Source organism: Dendrobium catenatum, unplaced genomic scaffold, assembly GCF_001605985.2.
Source record: "Dendrobium catenatum unplaced genomic scaffold, ASM160598v2 fragScaff_scaffold_432, whole genome shotgun sequence".
NCBI lineage: Eukaryota > Viridiplantae > Streptophyta > Magnoliopsida > Asparagales > Orchidaceae > Dendrobium > Dendrobium catenatum.
This window is the reverse complement of record NW_021318894.1, coordinates 551,297-570,429: the sequence shown is the minus strand read 5'-3', so window position 1 is coordinate 570,429 and position 19,133 is coordinate 551,297. Positions and strand designations below refer to the sequence as shown.

Genomic DNA, 19,133 nt, shown 5'->3' with positions numbered 1-19,133 from the left:
TCCAAGATACCTAAAATGTGTACTCTTATTAATGACTTAATCACCCAAAGTCACAATCCCCCACTAGAACTATTATTACTAAAATCACACTCCATATATTTAGTTTTAGATCTACTCAATTGAAAGCTTTTAGACCCTAAGGTTGACCTCCATAATTCAAGTTTACCTTTAACTCCCTCTCCAGTCTTTTCAACAAGAAGAATATCATCAGCGAAAAGCTTATACCAGGGTACAACCTCTTGCAAATGTCTAGTGAGAACATCCATGACTAAAGCAAAAAGATATGGGCTTAAGGCTGATCCTCGATGTAATCCAACTGAAATAGGAAAATAATTGGTCAAACCACCTTGTGTCTGAACACAAGTAACAGCTCCTACATACATATCCTTAATGACTTGAATATAAACATTATTAACATCTTTCTTTTCTTGAACTCTCCATATCACTTCTCTTGGAACTTTATCATATGCTTTCTCTAAATCAATAAATATCATATGTAGATCCTCCTTATTCTCTCTATACTTCTCCATCAAATCTCTCAATAGATGTATAGCTTCCATAGTAGACCTACCCGACATGAATCCAAATTGATTTTGAGAAACATTAGTATCACGCCGCAACCTATGCTCCATAACTCTCTCCCATAATTTTAAAGTATGACATTTTTACTTAATTCTTCTATAATTCGCACAATCTTGTGCATCACTTTTATTCTTAAAAATAGGAAATTAGGAATCAACACACTCATTCTCCACTCATCTGACTTCTTTAGTCTTCAAAATAATACTAAAAAGTTTAATAAGCTAAGAAATTTTTTCATTTCCTAAGCATTTCCACACCTCTATTGGAATATCATAAGGTCCAACAACTTTTCCACACTTCATTTTCTTTAAAGCCTCTAACTTCCGTTTTATTAATATGTCGATAAAAACAAAAAATTTTATTTTCATTAGGGTGCTAAGTTCACTGAAGTCAATCACATTCTCATTCTTCATTGAAGAGTTTATAAAAATATTTCCTTCACATTTGTTGAATATATTTTTCTAATAAAAGAATTTTTTCATCCTTAATACACTTCACATGAACTAAATCCTTACTACTCTTATCTCTTTGTTTGGCTAACTTATACATATATGTTTCATTCTCCTTAGTATCCATTCTATTATATAAACCATTAAAATGTACAAATTTTGCATTGCATATTGCTTTCTCAGACTCCTTACGGACCTCTTTATATCTTTTCCAATTATCAGAATTTTTACATCTAAACTAATTTTTATAAAAATTCTTATTTTTATATTTTCTTGAATATTTCGATTCCACCACCAACTATTTTTTACCATTAAAAACTTTTCCCTTTGATAATCCAAGCACATATTTTGCAATATTATTAATATCACTAGCTATTTTTTTCCACACAATATTAGCTTTTTCATGCACGGACAAAATCTTAAGATCTAGTATTTTACTCTCAATTTTTTTTTGTTAATATTCTTTAAATGGCCTCATCTAATCCTAAATCAACACTTTCAATCAACAATTGTGCAAAAATATTTTTAAGATTGAACATCTCATGGAACACTTAGTAGGGACAAATGGAGAATGAGGATTCATAAAGCTAACATCAAATAATTAAGATAAGGCTTAATGATGATGATGAAGCAAAGGCATACAATGCAAAAGGGAGCATGCACTTCTAGATTGAGGAGACAAATAGATGAATAAAGACTATAAAGTTGATGCATTCTAATTTTATCATCTATGCAATTCCACTAGAGGCAATGTGAAGAATTATGCTTACAAAAATGACTTATAAATTCTATGTGAGAACAAAATATCCTGGGGATTTAAAGGTAATATTTATAAAATTGTAATTAAGCTGATTTGTTTTATGGATGATAAAAAATTTATTGATAAATAAATTAATTTTACTGAAATAGGTATGCTAAAATTGACATATGACAAAATTTATAATAATAGATTAAAAAATGATCATATTTAAGAGCTGGTGGGAATATCATCTATAAAAGATAAGACAACAAAAGTAGACTTAGGTTATTTTGATATATAATTAAGTATCGGAACTGCATCTATAAAATGAACGATTAAAATTATGTTGAGGGATTTGAAAGAAAAATTGATAGATTGAAGGTAATATGAAAATCGATTGTGCAAAAAGATTTGTATATATAATAGATTTAATACCTATTGCAATGCTTAACGTAATAAGTGGAGAATCGAGATTCATAAAATTAATCCCAAATAATGGCGTTGTGACAGTGGCTAAAAGGATATATAATAAAAAGTTATTGGTCCAACACTAGCTTTTTTAAAATAGATGTTTCTAACTTTCTATCATGTGGTCTAGTATATGTATATTACTTAAACAAAAGATTTCATTTGATAAGAGCATTCCATTTTAACCACAACATTTATGTTTTTAGCTTAAGGAGGATGATTCATGAAGCTAGCCCCAATTATCGCTAGTAATGATGATCAATGTGCTGCTTTCCTTATTATTTAATTTGGTAAATTACGATATCTAATATGCAATCTCTAATTTTAAATATAATTTAGGATGATTTACATATATGACACCTAAAACATTAGGATTTACAAATTTAACACTTAAATTTAACTATTTAAATCATCTAGCACCCCCTTAACTCCGGCACATCACCTGAACTGTCAATGCTATCGCTTGTCAACTTGTCGGGCACATCGACTAGACTCGTTGTTGGCCTAGCCCATGAGCTCCGCCAAATCTAGCCATCACTATGCACATCAATGCCTTCTCGCACCACCTTGACCCATCCACTCCATCTCCTTTAAGATCTCGTGCGAGATATGGAGCGTGAGGGTGAATGCTTCGTGGTGAACGATAGGATTTGCAGCAATTTATGTTGCATGGATACGCCTATTTATGAGGTATGCTGTATCAGACACATGTCAGATACGGATACGCCTCCGATACGGCAACGATATGGCTTTACCGTGTCCAATTAAAATATTATTTAAATTTGATCGGACACACGTATCGGATACGCGTGTCCTATTAAAAAAAAATAGAGCCGCAATTTGCCCTATTCATTTCGGCTATCCGCTTGGTATCGCTCAGTACTGCTCGGTACCGCTCGGTACTCGGTACTGCTCAGTACTCAGTACCGCTCGGTACTGCTCGGTACTCGGTACTTGGTACTCAGTACTGCTCAGTACCGGAACTCAGTACCGCTCAGTACCGGAACTCAGTACCGCTCGGTACTGCTCGGTTCAGAGGGGTGCCGAATGATACCAAGTAGTACCGAGCTGGTAGAGAAAATTTTAAAGCAACTCTTATAATACAATTTTGTTCCAGGTCGAACCCCGCTAGGGGGCAGCGCCCCCTTGGACCCGCGGCATAGGCGCAACATATATACACTTTTAATTAAAAAATTTCATGTTTCAAATTCATGTGAATTAGTTTGTGTCGATCCTTTGTAGGATAATGAGCTCTAGTGGTGTAGGATGAGCTCTAGTGGTGTAGGAATTGAGTCTACTGATGGTCCATCAGAGACCAATATTGAAGATAACAAACCTCTGTGTGGTTATGTGACAAAAATAGGTAAAACTTCAGAAGGGGGTGACAATATTGCATTCAAATGCAATTTTTGTAATGCTACATACAAAGGATCATATTATAGAATGAAAGCTCATTTGTTGAAGATTAGTGGTCATGGAATTAAAGTATGCCCGAATATAAGCTCTTCACAAATGTCTGAATTGTAAAAAAAATCAGTGAAGCTGAACAAAAGAGTAAACAAGAGCTTCCAAAATATATTTCACTTCCAAGCACTCATGCTTCATATCCTTCATCATCTTCTTCGATTAGAAGTGATGGCAGTACTGTTAATAAGGGCCTTTTCTGATGAAGGGATTTGAACCAAAAAGAAGAAAATATGGTGTAGATAGTGCTTTGGAGAAAGCATTTAATTTACAAATGAGAGAATAACTAGATGGGAAAATAGCTAGAATATTTTACTTAGCTGGACTTCCTTTTAACCTAGAAAGGAATTAATCCACATTACAAGAATGTCTTTACCTATGCATGCAATAATAATCTTGCAGGATACGTGCCACCTGGATATAATGTCATTAGAACGAAGTTGTTGCAAAGAGAGAGGAATAATATTGAGAAGTTGCTCGAGCCTACTAGAGGAGTTTGGAAGGAAAAAAGAGTTACTTTGGTTTGTGATGGGTGGACAGATCCACAAAGAAGATCACTTATCAACTTCATAGCTGTAACAGAGAGTTATCCACAAGATTTAGAAATTTCAAATATGAGGAAGACATGTTTGAAGCGTTATTTTCCAAATGAGGAGAGAAGAAATGTCAATATTGAGCTTGCTAAATTTTTTGGTTATTTAGAGGACTTTGGTGACCAAGAGTCGGTGACCAAGAGTCATTGCGTGATAGGTGGATAATTGATCTGAAAATGTGGTGGATTATACATGGAGCTTCAGCGCATCTACTTCAAACAATCGCCATAAAATTGCTTGGCCAAGTTTTATCCTCATCTTGTTGTGAAAGAAATTGGAGTACATACTCGTTCATCCAATCAATGAAGAGAAATAAAATTACTCCACAACGGGCTGAAGATTTAGTTTATGTGCATACAAACCTTCGGCTTCTCTCAAGGAAAACTTCAACTTATATGGAAGGAGACAACAAGATGTGGGATGTTGCTGGAGATGGATTTGAATCTCTTGAGGATATGGGAATATTATAAATTTCTAATCTTTCACTTGATGAGCCCGAATTAGAAGCTATGATATTTATTAAAGATGATATAGAAACTCAAAGACAAACTACTGAAGAAGCTAATCCTATCATTCCTTCTATTGAATAGTTGAAATTTCATGTGTTGGACTATTTATCTTCTTGTTTTTGTTGTTGTATTAGACATTTAAATATTTAATGCTTATTTTTATTTCAAATTTTTGTCATTTCAAATATTACACTTTGATTATTTTTTTAATTTTTATATATTATTTATATATTATGATGCCGTATCCACGCCGTATCCGTATCATGTATTTTTAAGAATTGGCGTGTCCCGTATCCGTATCGCCGTATCCGTATCGGTGCAACATAGGTTGCAATGAAGGGCAACAAGACCGACGATGTGGTGGCAAGGTGATAACGATTCTAATGGGGGGAGGGGGTGTTATTTTTCATTTTATTTTAATATTGTTTAGCGTTATGCATTTAAATAGTAATGTTTGTATTGAATATGTAAATCCTAATGTCTTAGATTTTATGTATATATATTCCCCTATCAATTAACACTTAACTAATGTTTTGGGGATTATTAAAATATCTCCATGAATTTTCTTGTGGGGCTCAATTGTATCATTAAATGTTTTTTCAGTAGAAACTATTAAATTGTGCATTTTCTAGTAAATGGCCTATCTTTACCCATGTCATAATAACTCCCTGCCACCTTTGGATTTTGGTTGGGTAAAAAAATAAGAGAAAAAGATGCATGTACTATGATGATCATTTTTTGTTCTTTAATATATATATATATATATATGTATTTGCCTTTATGATAATGCAGTTGTATATATATATATATTTGCCTTTATGATAATGCAGTTGTAAAATAATTGCAGGTGAAATTTTTGGGTTTTTACCTTTATTTATATTTATATTTATGTATTCATTTTTGTTCCAGTTGGTACTTCTAGTTCCTATTCTTATTCTCATCTTTGACAGGGCTGCAAAATTTTAATATTTTCTTGGGTTGTATTTAAATGATGACAGATGTTTTCGAATCCTGAATTGATGAAATTAGCAACAGAAAGTATGAAGAATATGAGACCTGAGGATGTGCGACTTGCAGCAGAGCAACTGAAACATACTAAGCAAGAAGATATTACTGAGTTGACCGAAAAGATGGTCAATGCTTCACCTGAAGAGCTTGCTTCCCTCAGGACCCGTGCAGAAGCTCATATCTCTTACCAAATTAGTGCAGCTGAGATGCTAAAGAAACAGGTATCAGATATATATTTCTTGAAAGAAATTCATTTCCTTCTGTAAATGCTATCTAAAAGTATCCGGAGAGAGAATAAACAGAGGATCCTTACATGCTCAATGTATCTTTTCCTTCCCTTGCCTTTTGTCTTTGGTTTAGCCACATTAGATTAGTCCTGTTCCTGATGCAGGACTATGTATGCAATGTTTAGTTCACTTAGATTTTGCACAACTTATGATCAGAATAATTCTAGAACAAATCCACTAGCAAATTCAAACAATGAAATAAAGCAATTAGTGGTTATCCGCTTAGTTTTAAAATCACATGATAAGAATTTTGAAGCTTCCAAAATAAATAGAAAAACAACACGATGAACAATAGTAGTTTTCAAACTAATCCCTAATCTAACAATGAGAATTAGGATGCATTGAGGTGCACTCAAATCCTACGATTACTAAGCTTAAGCTAGAGAAATGCGGAATAGTCCGTCGTGACTGCAATCAAACCAAAGAGAGTTTAGACTAAAAGGAATAAGATGCAAGGGAAAAGAGAAACCTTCGTTAGGGAGAGGTGGATATCCTCCACTCGATGCCTTCGAAGTGTTCGTCGATAGCTTCCACCAAAGTATCTAGGATCCTCTCCAAGTAGTCTTCAACGGTGTGGTCAATCCTCAGATTCACGTCGAAGAAAGTGGATCGTAGGATGTCGGTGAAGCCGTCGTCGTCCCAAGTTATCCAGCACTCAGTCTCCGGATCCGCCATTCATGGATGATTGGGAGTAGAATCGCCTGGGCTCTTGATACACTTCTCGAATGGTAGCAAAGAGAAAGAAGTTTCTCTTTACAAGTAGAGAGAGAACAATTCCTAAGTTCCCTTTTCAAAGTTCTGAAAATAATCTCAGATTCTAACAATAGGAATTGAGGATCGGAGCAAGCCACTCAAGAAGCAACTTTACTTGAAAGATTAGAAGGGGGAGAGAGAGGAGCGGAGAGAGAGGTTGGAGAGAAAACCAAAGTGGGAATCCAGGGAAATTCAGCCAGCAGCAGTAGGAAGAGTTTAAACTCTTTCCCAAGGAAGGCAATGCATCTAGGGAAAAGATTTTAGAATAATTCCAGTAAGGGGCCAAGCCGTCAGGTTGATGGGAGGATTAGGAATTTATTTCCTAATCTTGAAATATGGTTTTAGGAAATAAATTAAGGCCATGAGCTCATGTGAATTTCGGTTCCAGCAATTGGGAAATCTTTCCAAAGATACAGGTAGGTGTTTAGGAAAGGTTTCTTAATTCAAGCCAAAAGGGATGGGTGGGGCTGGCTGTAGTAAAAGCAGAGGGGATTGGGGAGAGAAATATGAGTTCCTAATTTGGGATTTAGAAATAAGGGAAGACTTAATTAAATTCAATTTGAATTTAAAATTCAAATATAATTACTTTAGTAACTTTCCAAAAATAGATTTGGATAAATTTGGAAAGATTTCAAAATTCAAACTAAAGGAATTTGAGTCTTAAAATCTGCCCAAAATAGGTTCGTCCAAATTAGGCAAAGGGATCCAATGGGGAAAGGGGAAGTGGTGGCCGGCGGCTATTGGAGTTGGAGCCTGCGGCAATGAGGGTCGGTTTGGGGGATTTGGTTGCGGGAAATGGATAGGAAGAGTGATTCAGTTGGGGTGTCTTGCCGTGAACTTGAAGGGGAGCTCGGGTTGAGAGAAAAGTATGTCCGGTAATGGGGAAGATGAGGAGGGAAAGTTTAAAGAACAAAGACCACGAACCCGGCCGTCTCCAAGGTTGATGGGTAGTGCGTAAATCTCCCTCTCCTAGGGATCTTTCTCCATTATAACTCACAAGTTCTCACAAACTTATTCAAGAAGAAAATATCATAAGCAATCATTCATTGCCCAATAAGATGAAAGAAAGGGCTATAAATAGCCGGGTACAATGACTCAACGAAATAAAAGACACTCTTGTCCTTTGGGCTTACATACGACGCTTCCCATTAAAGGGGTACAAACAGAAAACATAAAACACTCAATAAATAAAATACATGAATAATAAAATAATATAAATGACTCAAAAATACAAAGACTAGATCATGGCCCTAGATCGGCGGCTACGTCTCTGATAAACCTTCCACGATCTGATGTCACCATCAGTTCTCCAACCTGGCACGGTCAAGCAAATCAATCCAAACAAGTTTGACATCTAGTGATTTAATTTAGATTGTTTTTACAACAAAATTAGAAATCTTACCAAAGATCTCAAGTAGTAGACATTAAATTTCAAACATAATAGAAGGATCAATTGTAGCAATATTCATTGTATTAGCAGGAGCTGGTAATCTGCTTATATTTTCTTTTTAAGAGGATCGTACTCTATTTAAATAAGGGAATTTTTTGTTTTTCGTGAGAACTGGATGAAAGTATGCCATTGGCAATATAACCGAATTTTTTACTTCATCTTGGAAGATTCGGTCATGTAATTCGTCAGGTTCCCCCAAAGTTTGTCTAGTAATGGCTTGAAATTCACATGGGGACATCCCGATTAATGACAAAGAAGTTTTATACACATCTGAGTTTAAAATAAATCTAATAAGGAAGTCTTTTAAGATTTTTGGATTCAACGAACTTGAAGCTTTGACCAAGAGGAAGGTTCCGGACCATCTTTTAAGGCCCATACATCATCAAGATGTGTAGTTATTTGACAAAGGCATCATCACTTGGGAAGAATCTATCGCTTTGAGAAATCCCACCCATGTCTTTGACATGAAACGTCGATGTCCAAACCACTGTGGAAAGGGACTAAACTTCTGCATATAGCTTAGCTTGTCGTCGTTTTTAATTGAGATCAGATGTGGTGGGAATCCACTTGCTTTGTCTATGGCTCTTGTTAGGAGGACACTTCCTCTCCACCATAGCAACCCCATGAGAGGTCTAATGCAAACACTTTTTATAGAGGGTTAAGTGTTTTAAATATGGTTGATCTTAGTTTAGGAGATACGGGGTCCTGGTTCATGGGAAATAAGACGGCTGAGTACTAGGAAAGAAAGGATGAGAAATTTGGAGCAACAAATTAGATATTGATCTCATACACTCTTTGAAGTAATCAGTTGTGACGAGTATGCATTTGTGTTACTTGATGGCGGCTTAGCAATCAGATCTCTGCTCATCCACAAGTAGCAGCAGTTAGCAGCTGTAACCCGGATGATCCCTTGCTTCTAACATGTAAGGATAAATCTACGGTAGATATTTTCTTAATTTTTCTTGCTGTTAAAAAATTGCAAGCAAGCCAATATTTTTTTTTACATAAGAGTTGCATCATTCAAAGATGTAATGAAATAAAGTTATTCATTTCAAGCACTGCACTTGGGGTCTTTTTTATTTTTTTTTATTTTTTTTTATTTTTTATTTCACTGCGCTTGGGGTCTTAAGTGTGTGTTCGATGCTTACATAAAAAGGCAAAACAAAAAAAGAGAGTTATTTTAACATGAGATACTTTATTAACTTGCAAAAAGTTTTTGAATTACCATCTTATAAACTCAAATTCACCTCCCTAATGGAGGTTTATCTTGATTATGTACACTCCTTGAAGGGGAAGGCATTTGTGATCGTACACACCTATGGGTAATGCATAGAAATAAATGAATTGTATAAAACATAAATGTTTGTCTTTACTATTTTGTTGACTTTTATATTATGAATCATATAATCACGTTTCATAGTCTGCTCCATATTGTTTTGTTTTGCCGACCAAAATATTGGTCTGTGTTTTTTTTTGTTAACTTTCAATTAATTGTGATCACAGTTTTTTGAGACAACTGTTTAAATGATTTTGCGATTATAATTTAAAATTGTCTCTTAATTGGTTTATCCTTTTTTCAATAGTTGTTTTTCATCATAATTTCTTTAATGTTCTTTTAGTTTTATCTAGATCTTCATTTACTGCCTTCACTGAGAAATTGAACTGCATATCTTCTATTCATTTCAGGTGCTCTAAAAATGTAAAAAACTTTGTAAAGTTTTCTTTTGCTTGGAAATGATTTCATTGTATCTACTAAGACCTTAATTATGCTCAGGATCTTAAATACTTATTTTCCATTTATGCTTAGTATCCTATTAACTATATATTAATTAAAAAATATATAAATATTCTAGTAAATGAATCTATATTTCATGTTACTGTTGTCTCAATTCAGCAGAACACTATAATTTTTGGTTTAGATTAATTGATATACCTGACCCGCGCAACACACATGCGGTTTGCTGCTTATTAGTTATATTTTGAATATTTCATAAATAAGATATTTTAATTAGATTTTTTTTTAACATTTAGGCAAATTAAGTTAAACTCATAAATACATCATATACGCAAGACCCGAACCCAATTCCTCTTGGTTGGTAGACAAAGCTCCCAACTAATAAATCAAGGTGAACAGCGTGATATTTTAATTAGTAAGAATTAATTAAAGAAATAATCTAAGGAATAATTAATGTTTGTAGTACTAAGTGAGTCCTATCATTTATGTTAATTGGTGATTAATTGGGATAATTATTCAATGATTAATTCTTACATTGAAATATTATTTTTATTACTTTCTATTCATAAAAAATAATTAGTATATTAATCATTTCTTAGGATATAAATTCAGTTTTATATGAGAGTTATACATGTTGCTATTTTGGTCAACAAATTTACTTTATTCACAACAGTTTTGAACAAACAACCTGAATTCGTATAGTAGATTAGATAAAAACTTTATTAGTATTTCATCACAAAAGTGTCATTTGTTTTACTCAACAGTAAATCGCTGCACAAGGCAATATAAAAGTGTAGAGCATAACATAACACACAACAACATTGATAAACAAAGTCTGTAGAGGAGTCGAAGCAGAGGATGTCTAGAGGATAGCAACCAAAGGATGGTTAGAAAAGCGCATGAGGCTGAGGACTACGGTTTAGAGGATGATATGATAAGGGTTTAAAAAGGTTGATTTGAACGAAATGGGAGAATTTAGATAAACAGAAGATATGAACTGAGATATTTGGGTAGTGAGGACACTGAGATGAAAGAAATTAATGCAAGATAACAATGTGGCATAACAATCATGAGATGATACTGAAGTTGGAGGAAGAAAAATGATTATTTGATGGAGAAGCTCAGGAGAGAAGACTTTCACAGGTGAGGTGCATGAGTTGTTTGAATCTAGTGGTCAACACTCGAAGGTAGCATGCCATGAGAACTAAGATTATGGTGTTTAACACAAGTTGTGATGATCGTGGTTTGTAGCAAAAGTTTCTTGCTTTTGATTGAGGATGATGAAATGGAGGTGGTTGCAATGATGAAGTTGGCTCCCAACATCGGAAGGGCAAGTTGCAAGCATCTAAGTACTTTCTTGAACATTAAAGGTTGTTCTTAAGTGAGAATATAGAAGTTAAATGTCACGACTCGGCTTGGAGGTTTGAATTAATGATGCAGGAATAGATGGTCTGACGGATAGTTAAATTTTTTTTTTTTCGGTAAAATTTCTAATAATGACCATTTCCAATATACTAAAAAGAGACACTACAAACTGTAACTACATTTTAAATAAAAATATTATAACTATTTCAACAAATATCTTTCTCTCAAAACATCGCATCTATATTTTACGTTCCTTTTCTCTTCCATTGATGTAGACAAAGGGGGGGTCAACACTAGTCCAAAATAAATCAAATTTTGGCTTCCCTTGAGTCTAGTGATTCATCATATTTGAGCTAAACTTTTAGTTCATTTATGAGCTAGACTTTAGTTCATTTATTGAACTGAGGATTAGCTCATTATGAGCTAACATTTTAGTTCATTTATTATCTTTTATTAAATGTTCTTTTATGCTTTTTATGTTTGTTTTAATGTTTGTCTCTTGGAATTCCAAACCGGCCTTTGGAATTCCAAGATTTCTTTTTCCCATGGTGGCTCCTTGTATTCCACATGGTTTTTTGTTTGCTCTTGGGATCTTCACGGCTAGGTCCTTTTCGTGACCGTCCTCGTTTCCCGTGGCGTGGCTCTTTGGTCGCGTGGGCGGTTCCTTCGTCTCCCGCGGCCGTTCTTGGTTCTGGTTTGGTGTTAACCGTGAGATTGAGAGGGAGATTCCATGCTTTTAATGCCTAGTTTTTATGTGTTAGAATTTATGTATGTGTCTTTGTATTCCTTTCATACTATAAATATTGAGGGGTTATGTAATGTTTGAATATTGTGTGAATGATATTTGATTTTTGAAAAAAAAATCTATTAACTTGGAGGTTGCTTGGAAATCTGCGGGCTTTTCACGTTCTTTCTCATCCCATCCGGAATCCTGCGGGCTTCTGTTTCCAACCTTTGCTTCTGGGTTCTAATCTTTTCGTCTTCGAAGTGCATCCACCTGTATCCTTTCTTCTCTAAGTGAAGCAACTTTAGGGTGTCGTATTTTGTTTGGCAAGAGTGTTTTTATTGTTATAAGTTTTCTTTTGTTTTAGTTTAATTTGAAATGTAAGAGTTTGTTCGTCCTTTTTTATCCCTTTTAGTCATTTTCGTAATAGAGTCTCTTGTCTTTTGGTGATCAGGAGATATAGGCTCCTGTATTTTTGACCGCATATTTTGGTATCAAAGCAAGTTAGGAAGTCTAAGGTTTGTTTGTTTTGTAGTTTGTCAAATTTATTTTGGTTGTCAAGTTTGTCAAAGTTTAGTTTGAAGTTGTCAAGTCAGAGTTTGTCGTGGGTTTTGTAAAGCGTTTATTTGTGAGTCTAAGTTTGGGTTGGTCTTTTCTGTGAGTCTTTGTAATTTTTGAGTCTTTTTTGAGTTTGTCAGCAAAAAATGAAAAAAGCAAAAAAATTGAAGAGAAGGAGAAGATTTGATGAATTATGGATAGATGTGATCCCGACAAATGCAAAAATCACTGGAGTATGAATTATGACAAGCTTCAAGTATGGATGCACATACGTACAGAAAGGTATTCAGAAAAAGCAGCGCTTGCAAGACAAATTCTTAAAAGAGGAGACAGATATGAGAGTATAAAGGATTTGATCTGAATCTAGAATGCGCGTCTTCAAAATTCTCGAAAGAAATCTAAAGCGAACTCTGCAGGAGATGAGTTTAAAGAAGGGAGGTCTGATGTAGACAAGGGGGGGTCAACATAGTCAAAATAAATCAAATTTTGGCTTCTTTGAGTCTAGTAGTTCATCATATTTGACTAAAACTTTTAGTTCATTTATGAGCTAGACTTTAGTTCATTTATTGAACTAAGGGATTAGCTCATTATGAGCTAACATTTTAGTTCATTTATTATCTTTTATTAAATTTCTTTTATGCTTTTTATGTTTGTTTTAATGTTTGTCTTTGGAATTCCAAACCGGCTTTGGATCCAAGATTTCTTTTTCCATGGTGGCTCCTTGTATTCCACCATGGCTTTATTTGTTTGCCTCTTGGGATCTCAGGCTGGGCTCCTTCTTCGTGACCGTCCTCGTTTCCGTGGTCGTGGCTCTTTGGTCTGTGGGTTCTTTCGTCTCCCGGGCCCGTCTCCTGTGGTCCTGGTTTGGGTGTTAAACCGTGAGTTAGAGTTCCCATGCTTTTAATGCCTAGTTTTATGTGTTAGAATTTATGTTATGTTTGTATTCCCTTTCATACTATAATATAGGGTGTTAGGAAATGTTGGGGTTTATTTTTATCTTAACCTGCGGAATCCTGCGGGCTCTTTCCCCTTCTTTTCATTCCTCCGGAATCTGGGGCTTTTTCCAACTTTCTCTTCGGGCTTCTAATCTCTTTCGTCTCTCCGCAAGTGCCACTCACCTGTATCCTTTTCTCTAAGTGAAGCAATTTTAGGGTGTCGTCATTTTGGTTGCAAGAGTCTTTGTATTGTTGTAGTTTTCTTTTGTTTAGTTTAAATTTGAAATGTAAGAGTTTGTTCGTCCTTTTTTTTCATCCTTTAGTCATTTTCGTAAGTAGAAGTCCGTCATGTTTTTGTGATCAGGAAGATTAGGCTCCTATATCTTTTGACCGCATCATCCATTCAATTAAATTATCAAATTATTCATGTGTATGTTTGTAAGTATAGGAGAGTGAGTCATAACTCAAACTCAATGAGTGCATGCTTTTAAATTATAGTAATACAAAACATTTTGACATAGGAATCATGCATGTGTTGTAAATAATGAAGTAACCTTTTTAATAGTTATTTTGAAATGATCATCATCGTATTTTATGCAATATATAATACTCATAATTATATCTTAGTATTTTTCATAATTAAGGTAACCATCACATGAGATACTTCTAAATACCATCAATTAAGATAACTTCCTTTTTCAATTTTTTTTTTCCAAATCTTTTTCATTTCATCACGTGGGTAAAGGGGCGGACCAGGCCTAATTTTTAGGGGGGGGCAAACTTATAAGGCATATATGTCGAGGGTCAAAGGGGCAACGCCCTGGTGGGATTTACACTGCAGGTTTTCCGCCCCTAAAGAATAATATATATATATTATATATATATTATTATATATATTAGGTGAGGCATTGACTGAGCCCCTGAATGAGTAGGTGCAGAAACATAGAGATGAAAATATTTGCAATAATGTGCAGAGTTTTATTGTAATAGCGTTAAATAAATTCCAACATATATATAGACACAATTTTGAGATTGAGCACAACAGCCAACTGTAGAATTTGTTGCTTTATTATTCATAATATATAAATTTTTAAATAATATTAATTATGATGTAAAATTGTAATTTTTGTTGCTTTTTACTCAAATGATTTATAAATATATCCAATGTATTAATTAGTTGATTTTCAAGACATCTGCTCAGTTCTTTGTAAAAGCTAAAGCTTTTTTCTTTCCCACTTCTCATTTCTCATATGGAAGCATGATGATGAAGTCTTCTCTTATGCTTTATGTTATTGTCTGCTTCTTAGCTTTGCATTGGTTCAAGCAAAAGATGGAGATTGCTCCATCGGGCAATGAAGAACGGAGCTGCTGGTTTTTGTCGGAGCTCCTTTGCCCTTCTTTGTTCGCTTCTCTTATATCCTTTTGCCCTGTTTGCTAGGACTAGGTTGACATCGAATGAAGGGCTTAGGGAAATTTTTTTTTGGGGGGGGGGGCGAACTGCACCTCACGCTAAGTTGCATGCAGGTCGAAGAGGCTTAGGGAATTTTTTTTTTTAGGGGGGAAATTTTCCCCCCCCCCCCTCAGGGCTAACATGGTTCGCCGTGGTGGGTACATTGTGTCCTAGTCCATATATATAGGGGGAGTACTCTATCAATCAACATGCACATACAAGTATTTTGATCGAGTTTATTTCATTCATATATCATTTTAATAACTTTATATGTAATGTGAAAACTATATGCTAATATTACTATATGAAACCATATTGCGAACAGTCAATCCAATGCATTATTGTATATGAAAAGATAAGTCATGATTTAACTTGTACATTAACTAAATAAGCATGTGTTAATATCCTTCTATGCATTTCATTTAAAAAAAAAAATTATTACTATAATCTAAAAACATGAGTACTCAACTCATTACTTAAAAAGTCTTCTTTTTTGTTACCGTAAACTCCACATCGTTATTTTAATACTATATCAATATTCGGATCTTATATTTAATAATATTTCAACAAAACAACAAAACATCAAGCTTTATCCACTATGTGGGGTTCGGCTACATGAATCCTTTTTCTCCATTGTGTCCTATTAAAAGTCAAATTCTCGTTTAAATCTAATAAAGAAAGGTCATTCCTAATATTTTCTAACCAAGTCTTTTAATAATATTCAAGTATCTAAATTTATGTTTAATTTATAATTATTAATATTTATATTTTTTACCTAACATTTCATTAATATAATATATATTAATATTTTTATTTATTTATTAAATTTTAAAAATATTTATAGGATTAAAATGAATTTGAATTATAGATATATCATACATGAAAGCATAAAGCCTTATCAATTAGTTTGATGATTACAAATATTGTTTAATTATGCAATATGAGGCTCGCTCAGTGCAATTCAGTGAAAAGCCCTTGAGCTTACGCCTCGTGCTTTTTTATGAGGCTTACGCTCAGCTTGGATGAGGCTGCCTTTAAGATGCTTCTCGACTTACTAGTGTGAGGCATATGCCTGAATCGAATTATTATATATATTTTTTATTAAATTTACCTAAACCCTAAACTAATCCCCTAACAATCACCTTCATGCACCCAAGTTGCAGCAACTTCCTCTCACACCTCGACCTCTTGCCACATCTTTACCGTTGCCACCCATCGTAAGCCACCACCGAGAATCACTTGAAATCCAACACTACTACACCATCTAAAATTTTTGGAGTATTATTCTCATTTCTGTTGATGAAAAATACTTATGAAATAAAAAAAATGATTGAAATAAATGAAGAAGAACATATTAAGAGACATTGAATCTTACAGGATGAGACATTTGAGATATCAATTTGTTTGACGAGACTCATAAGACCCTCATTGATGAAGTGCAGGTGATTTATGAGTTGGTTGAATTATGTAAGATTTTTTTTAGTAATTGAATGTGAATGAGTAGGGAACTATGAAAGAAGGAATTTGTGGCTAAATTAATGTTATAATGATACTTTTTATGTGATTCTTATATTTAATGTTATTTTATTCTTATAATATTTGGATTTTAATTCTATTTCAAACAATTTTCATTTGTCATTTTACGTTTTGTTCAATTTTTTTGTTTTAATGTATATCAATTTGTTACGTTATAGTTAAATAGAAAGTTAATATGTTATTCTTTAGTATATTATTTGAGTATTATATAAAAATCTACTTTTATTTTATTTTCATTTACACAATTTTTGGATTTTGAGGCTTATGCCTCTTCTCACAAAAGAAAATCGCTCAATTACCCAATTATGCAATTTTAAACCATGATTAAAATAAATAGGTGTATTTTTCATATTTTAAAATTTCTTTTTTCTCGCTCAAATAATTGTTATAAAATTTTCAATTAATGTTCATGTTGGTTTTCAAATCACCTAAATAAAAATATTTGCCATATATATTTAAATTTTTAATTATTAACCTATGATAATTATTTTCTAAATTCAATTACTTAATTATAAAAATTAAATTATTCTTAAGATAATCTTTAATAGATTATATATATATATATTATATATATAATATTATAATAAAGATTTTTTATTTTTTAGCCATTATAAGTAATTTTCTAAAAATTTAATACATAGCATGTATATGATTCACAAAGTCTTTACAAACAAACTTTCTTACCTTACTCCACATGTGCATCCCGCTTGTACTAACCTTCAACCAAGAGTGTCTTCCCCTCTCGTTGTACAGGTATGAGAAGCATTGTTTTCCCGTACTCAGTAAATTGTTTATATCCATAGGTTTCTTCTCCCTTGCGCTCAATCTCTCACTCTTTCATGTTAATAAATAGGGGGCAGGGGGGGCACGTGCCCCCCTAATTTTTTTTTTTTTTTTTTTTTAGGGTGCATGTAATATTAAAGCTTAATGCAATTTTTATAAGAAAATAAGAGAATGAGGTATAATTTTCAGTTCAATTTTTATTAAATGTATTATATTCATAAAAAATAGTTAATAGAATTTATTGATCAATTATTTTGGTCAAAATATATCTTAAAAGTATTATATTTATTTTGATATATGTGTAATAGATATTTTAATTAAATTTTTTATGTTTTGCACTCATTGTAAAGCAAATTTAAGTATGGAGGACAGTTTTCACATAAAATTACAATTATTTTTTATCAAAATAAAACCTAACAATTCTATGATTTAAATGCAAGAAATGTTTTAGACTTTGTTCAGAATAGTTTCTTCTAATTTTCACAATAATTTTTTATAAATTTTTTAATCTGGAATAATATAATATCACATGGCCAAAGAGACAGCTCCACAAATGTTTCTTTCCATCGACACAAACTGTCTGTTTCGTTTTCCCTTTTGCTCCTTCTCAAACTCACAACTCGCAACCTCAAGCACGGCTTTCGTTTTCTCTTTCGCTCCTCTCTCGCCATGTTATTTGCATCCTTAATTTTGATCTTACAGATCCTCTTGGCTCCAGTAAATTGATCGCCGGAAAATTGATTGTCAGAAAATCGTCGGAAAATTAACCGCCCAAAAATTCTGCCTATAATGAGTGATTTTCCCATAGTGGTTAATTTAGGCCCCCCCCTCCCCTGAATAAAATTTTTGGCTCTGCCTCTGTATATATATATATATATATATATATATATATATTCCAGATAGGACTGACTTCACACTATTAATATCTATACTATATGCCTATTTATGTGCATTCTCACTCAATGCACCCATTCCCATATATATGAGTTTCATACTGGTTTATGGAGGCATGCATTGATTAACTTTACAAATTCTCTATTTAATTGTTAACTGACAGTATTTTGTGAATTTTTTAATTCATATTTTTTCTAATAATGAGAAAAGCTTACAATCGTTTATAACTAGGCTAAACTATGCAAAGCATGAGCCACTTCATGTCTATGCGATGAATTAGTTATACAGTTATGCTAACTTAATTCCTATTTTTATCTTTTACTTTAATGTTAGATAAATCCATTTTCTATTCTTGTCTAATTGAACTTTTTTTTACCTTTTAAGGCTTACATATTTTTGTCGTCGGGCATGCAAACCATGTTTTTTTTTTCTCAGGGGAATGAGCTTCATGCCAGCATGCAGTATCATGATGCAGCTAATAAGTACTTACGAGTATGTTGTACTACATTCAAGTATTTACTTTTAAATTTCTTTGTAGATTGATAGTTAATGTTTCGTGACTAGTTTATGTATATACATTAACATTAGGCTAAGGACAACTTGAAAGGCGTCCCTTCAGCTAAATCTAGCACTCTGAGTTTGCAATGCTCTCTTAACCTTATGTCATGCTACTTGAAGACAATGCAGTATGAAGACTGCATCAAGGAAGGTTCAGAGGTATGCTATGCAACGTCCTTGCCTTTCAATTACTTAAATTTATGATTGATGAAGCAATTATCTGATAGAAAACAAGCCACCATAACAGGAAAAAATTGCAGAAATTCAGAGAAAAACAGCAAATTTAGCAGATT

The 19,133-nt window shown here is 33.4% G+C and overlaps 1 protein-coding gene across 1 annotated transcript in view; it reads left to right on the top strand.

Annotated features, from left to right (window-relative positions):
* Window positions 1–19,133, top strand: part of LOC110092640 (outer envelope protein 61) — a 50,428-nt gene that overhangs the window by 6,918 nt on the left and 24,377 nt on the right. The window contains exons 2-4 of the mRNA XM_020817283.2: window positions 5,803–6,033; window positions 18,718–18,774; window positions 18,871–18,999. Of these exons, the coding sequence (XP_020672942.1) occupies window positions 5,803–6,033; window positions 18,718–18,774; window positions 18,871–18,999 (417 nt within the window). The remainder of the gene's footprint in view (window positions 1–5,802; window positions 6,034–18,717; window positions 18,775–18,870; window positions 19,000–19,133) is intronic.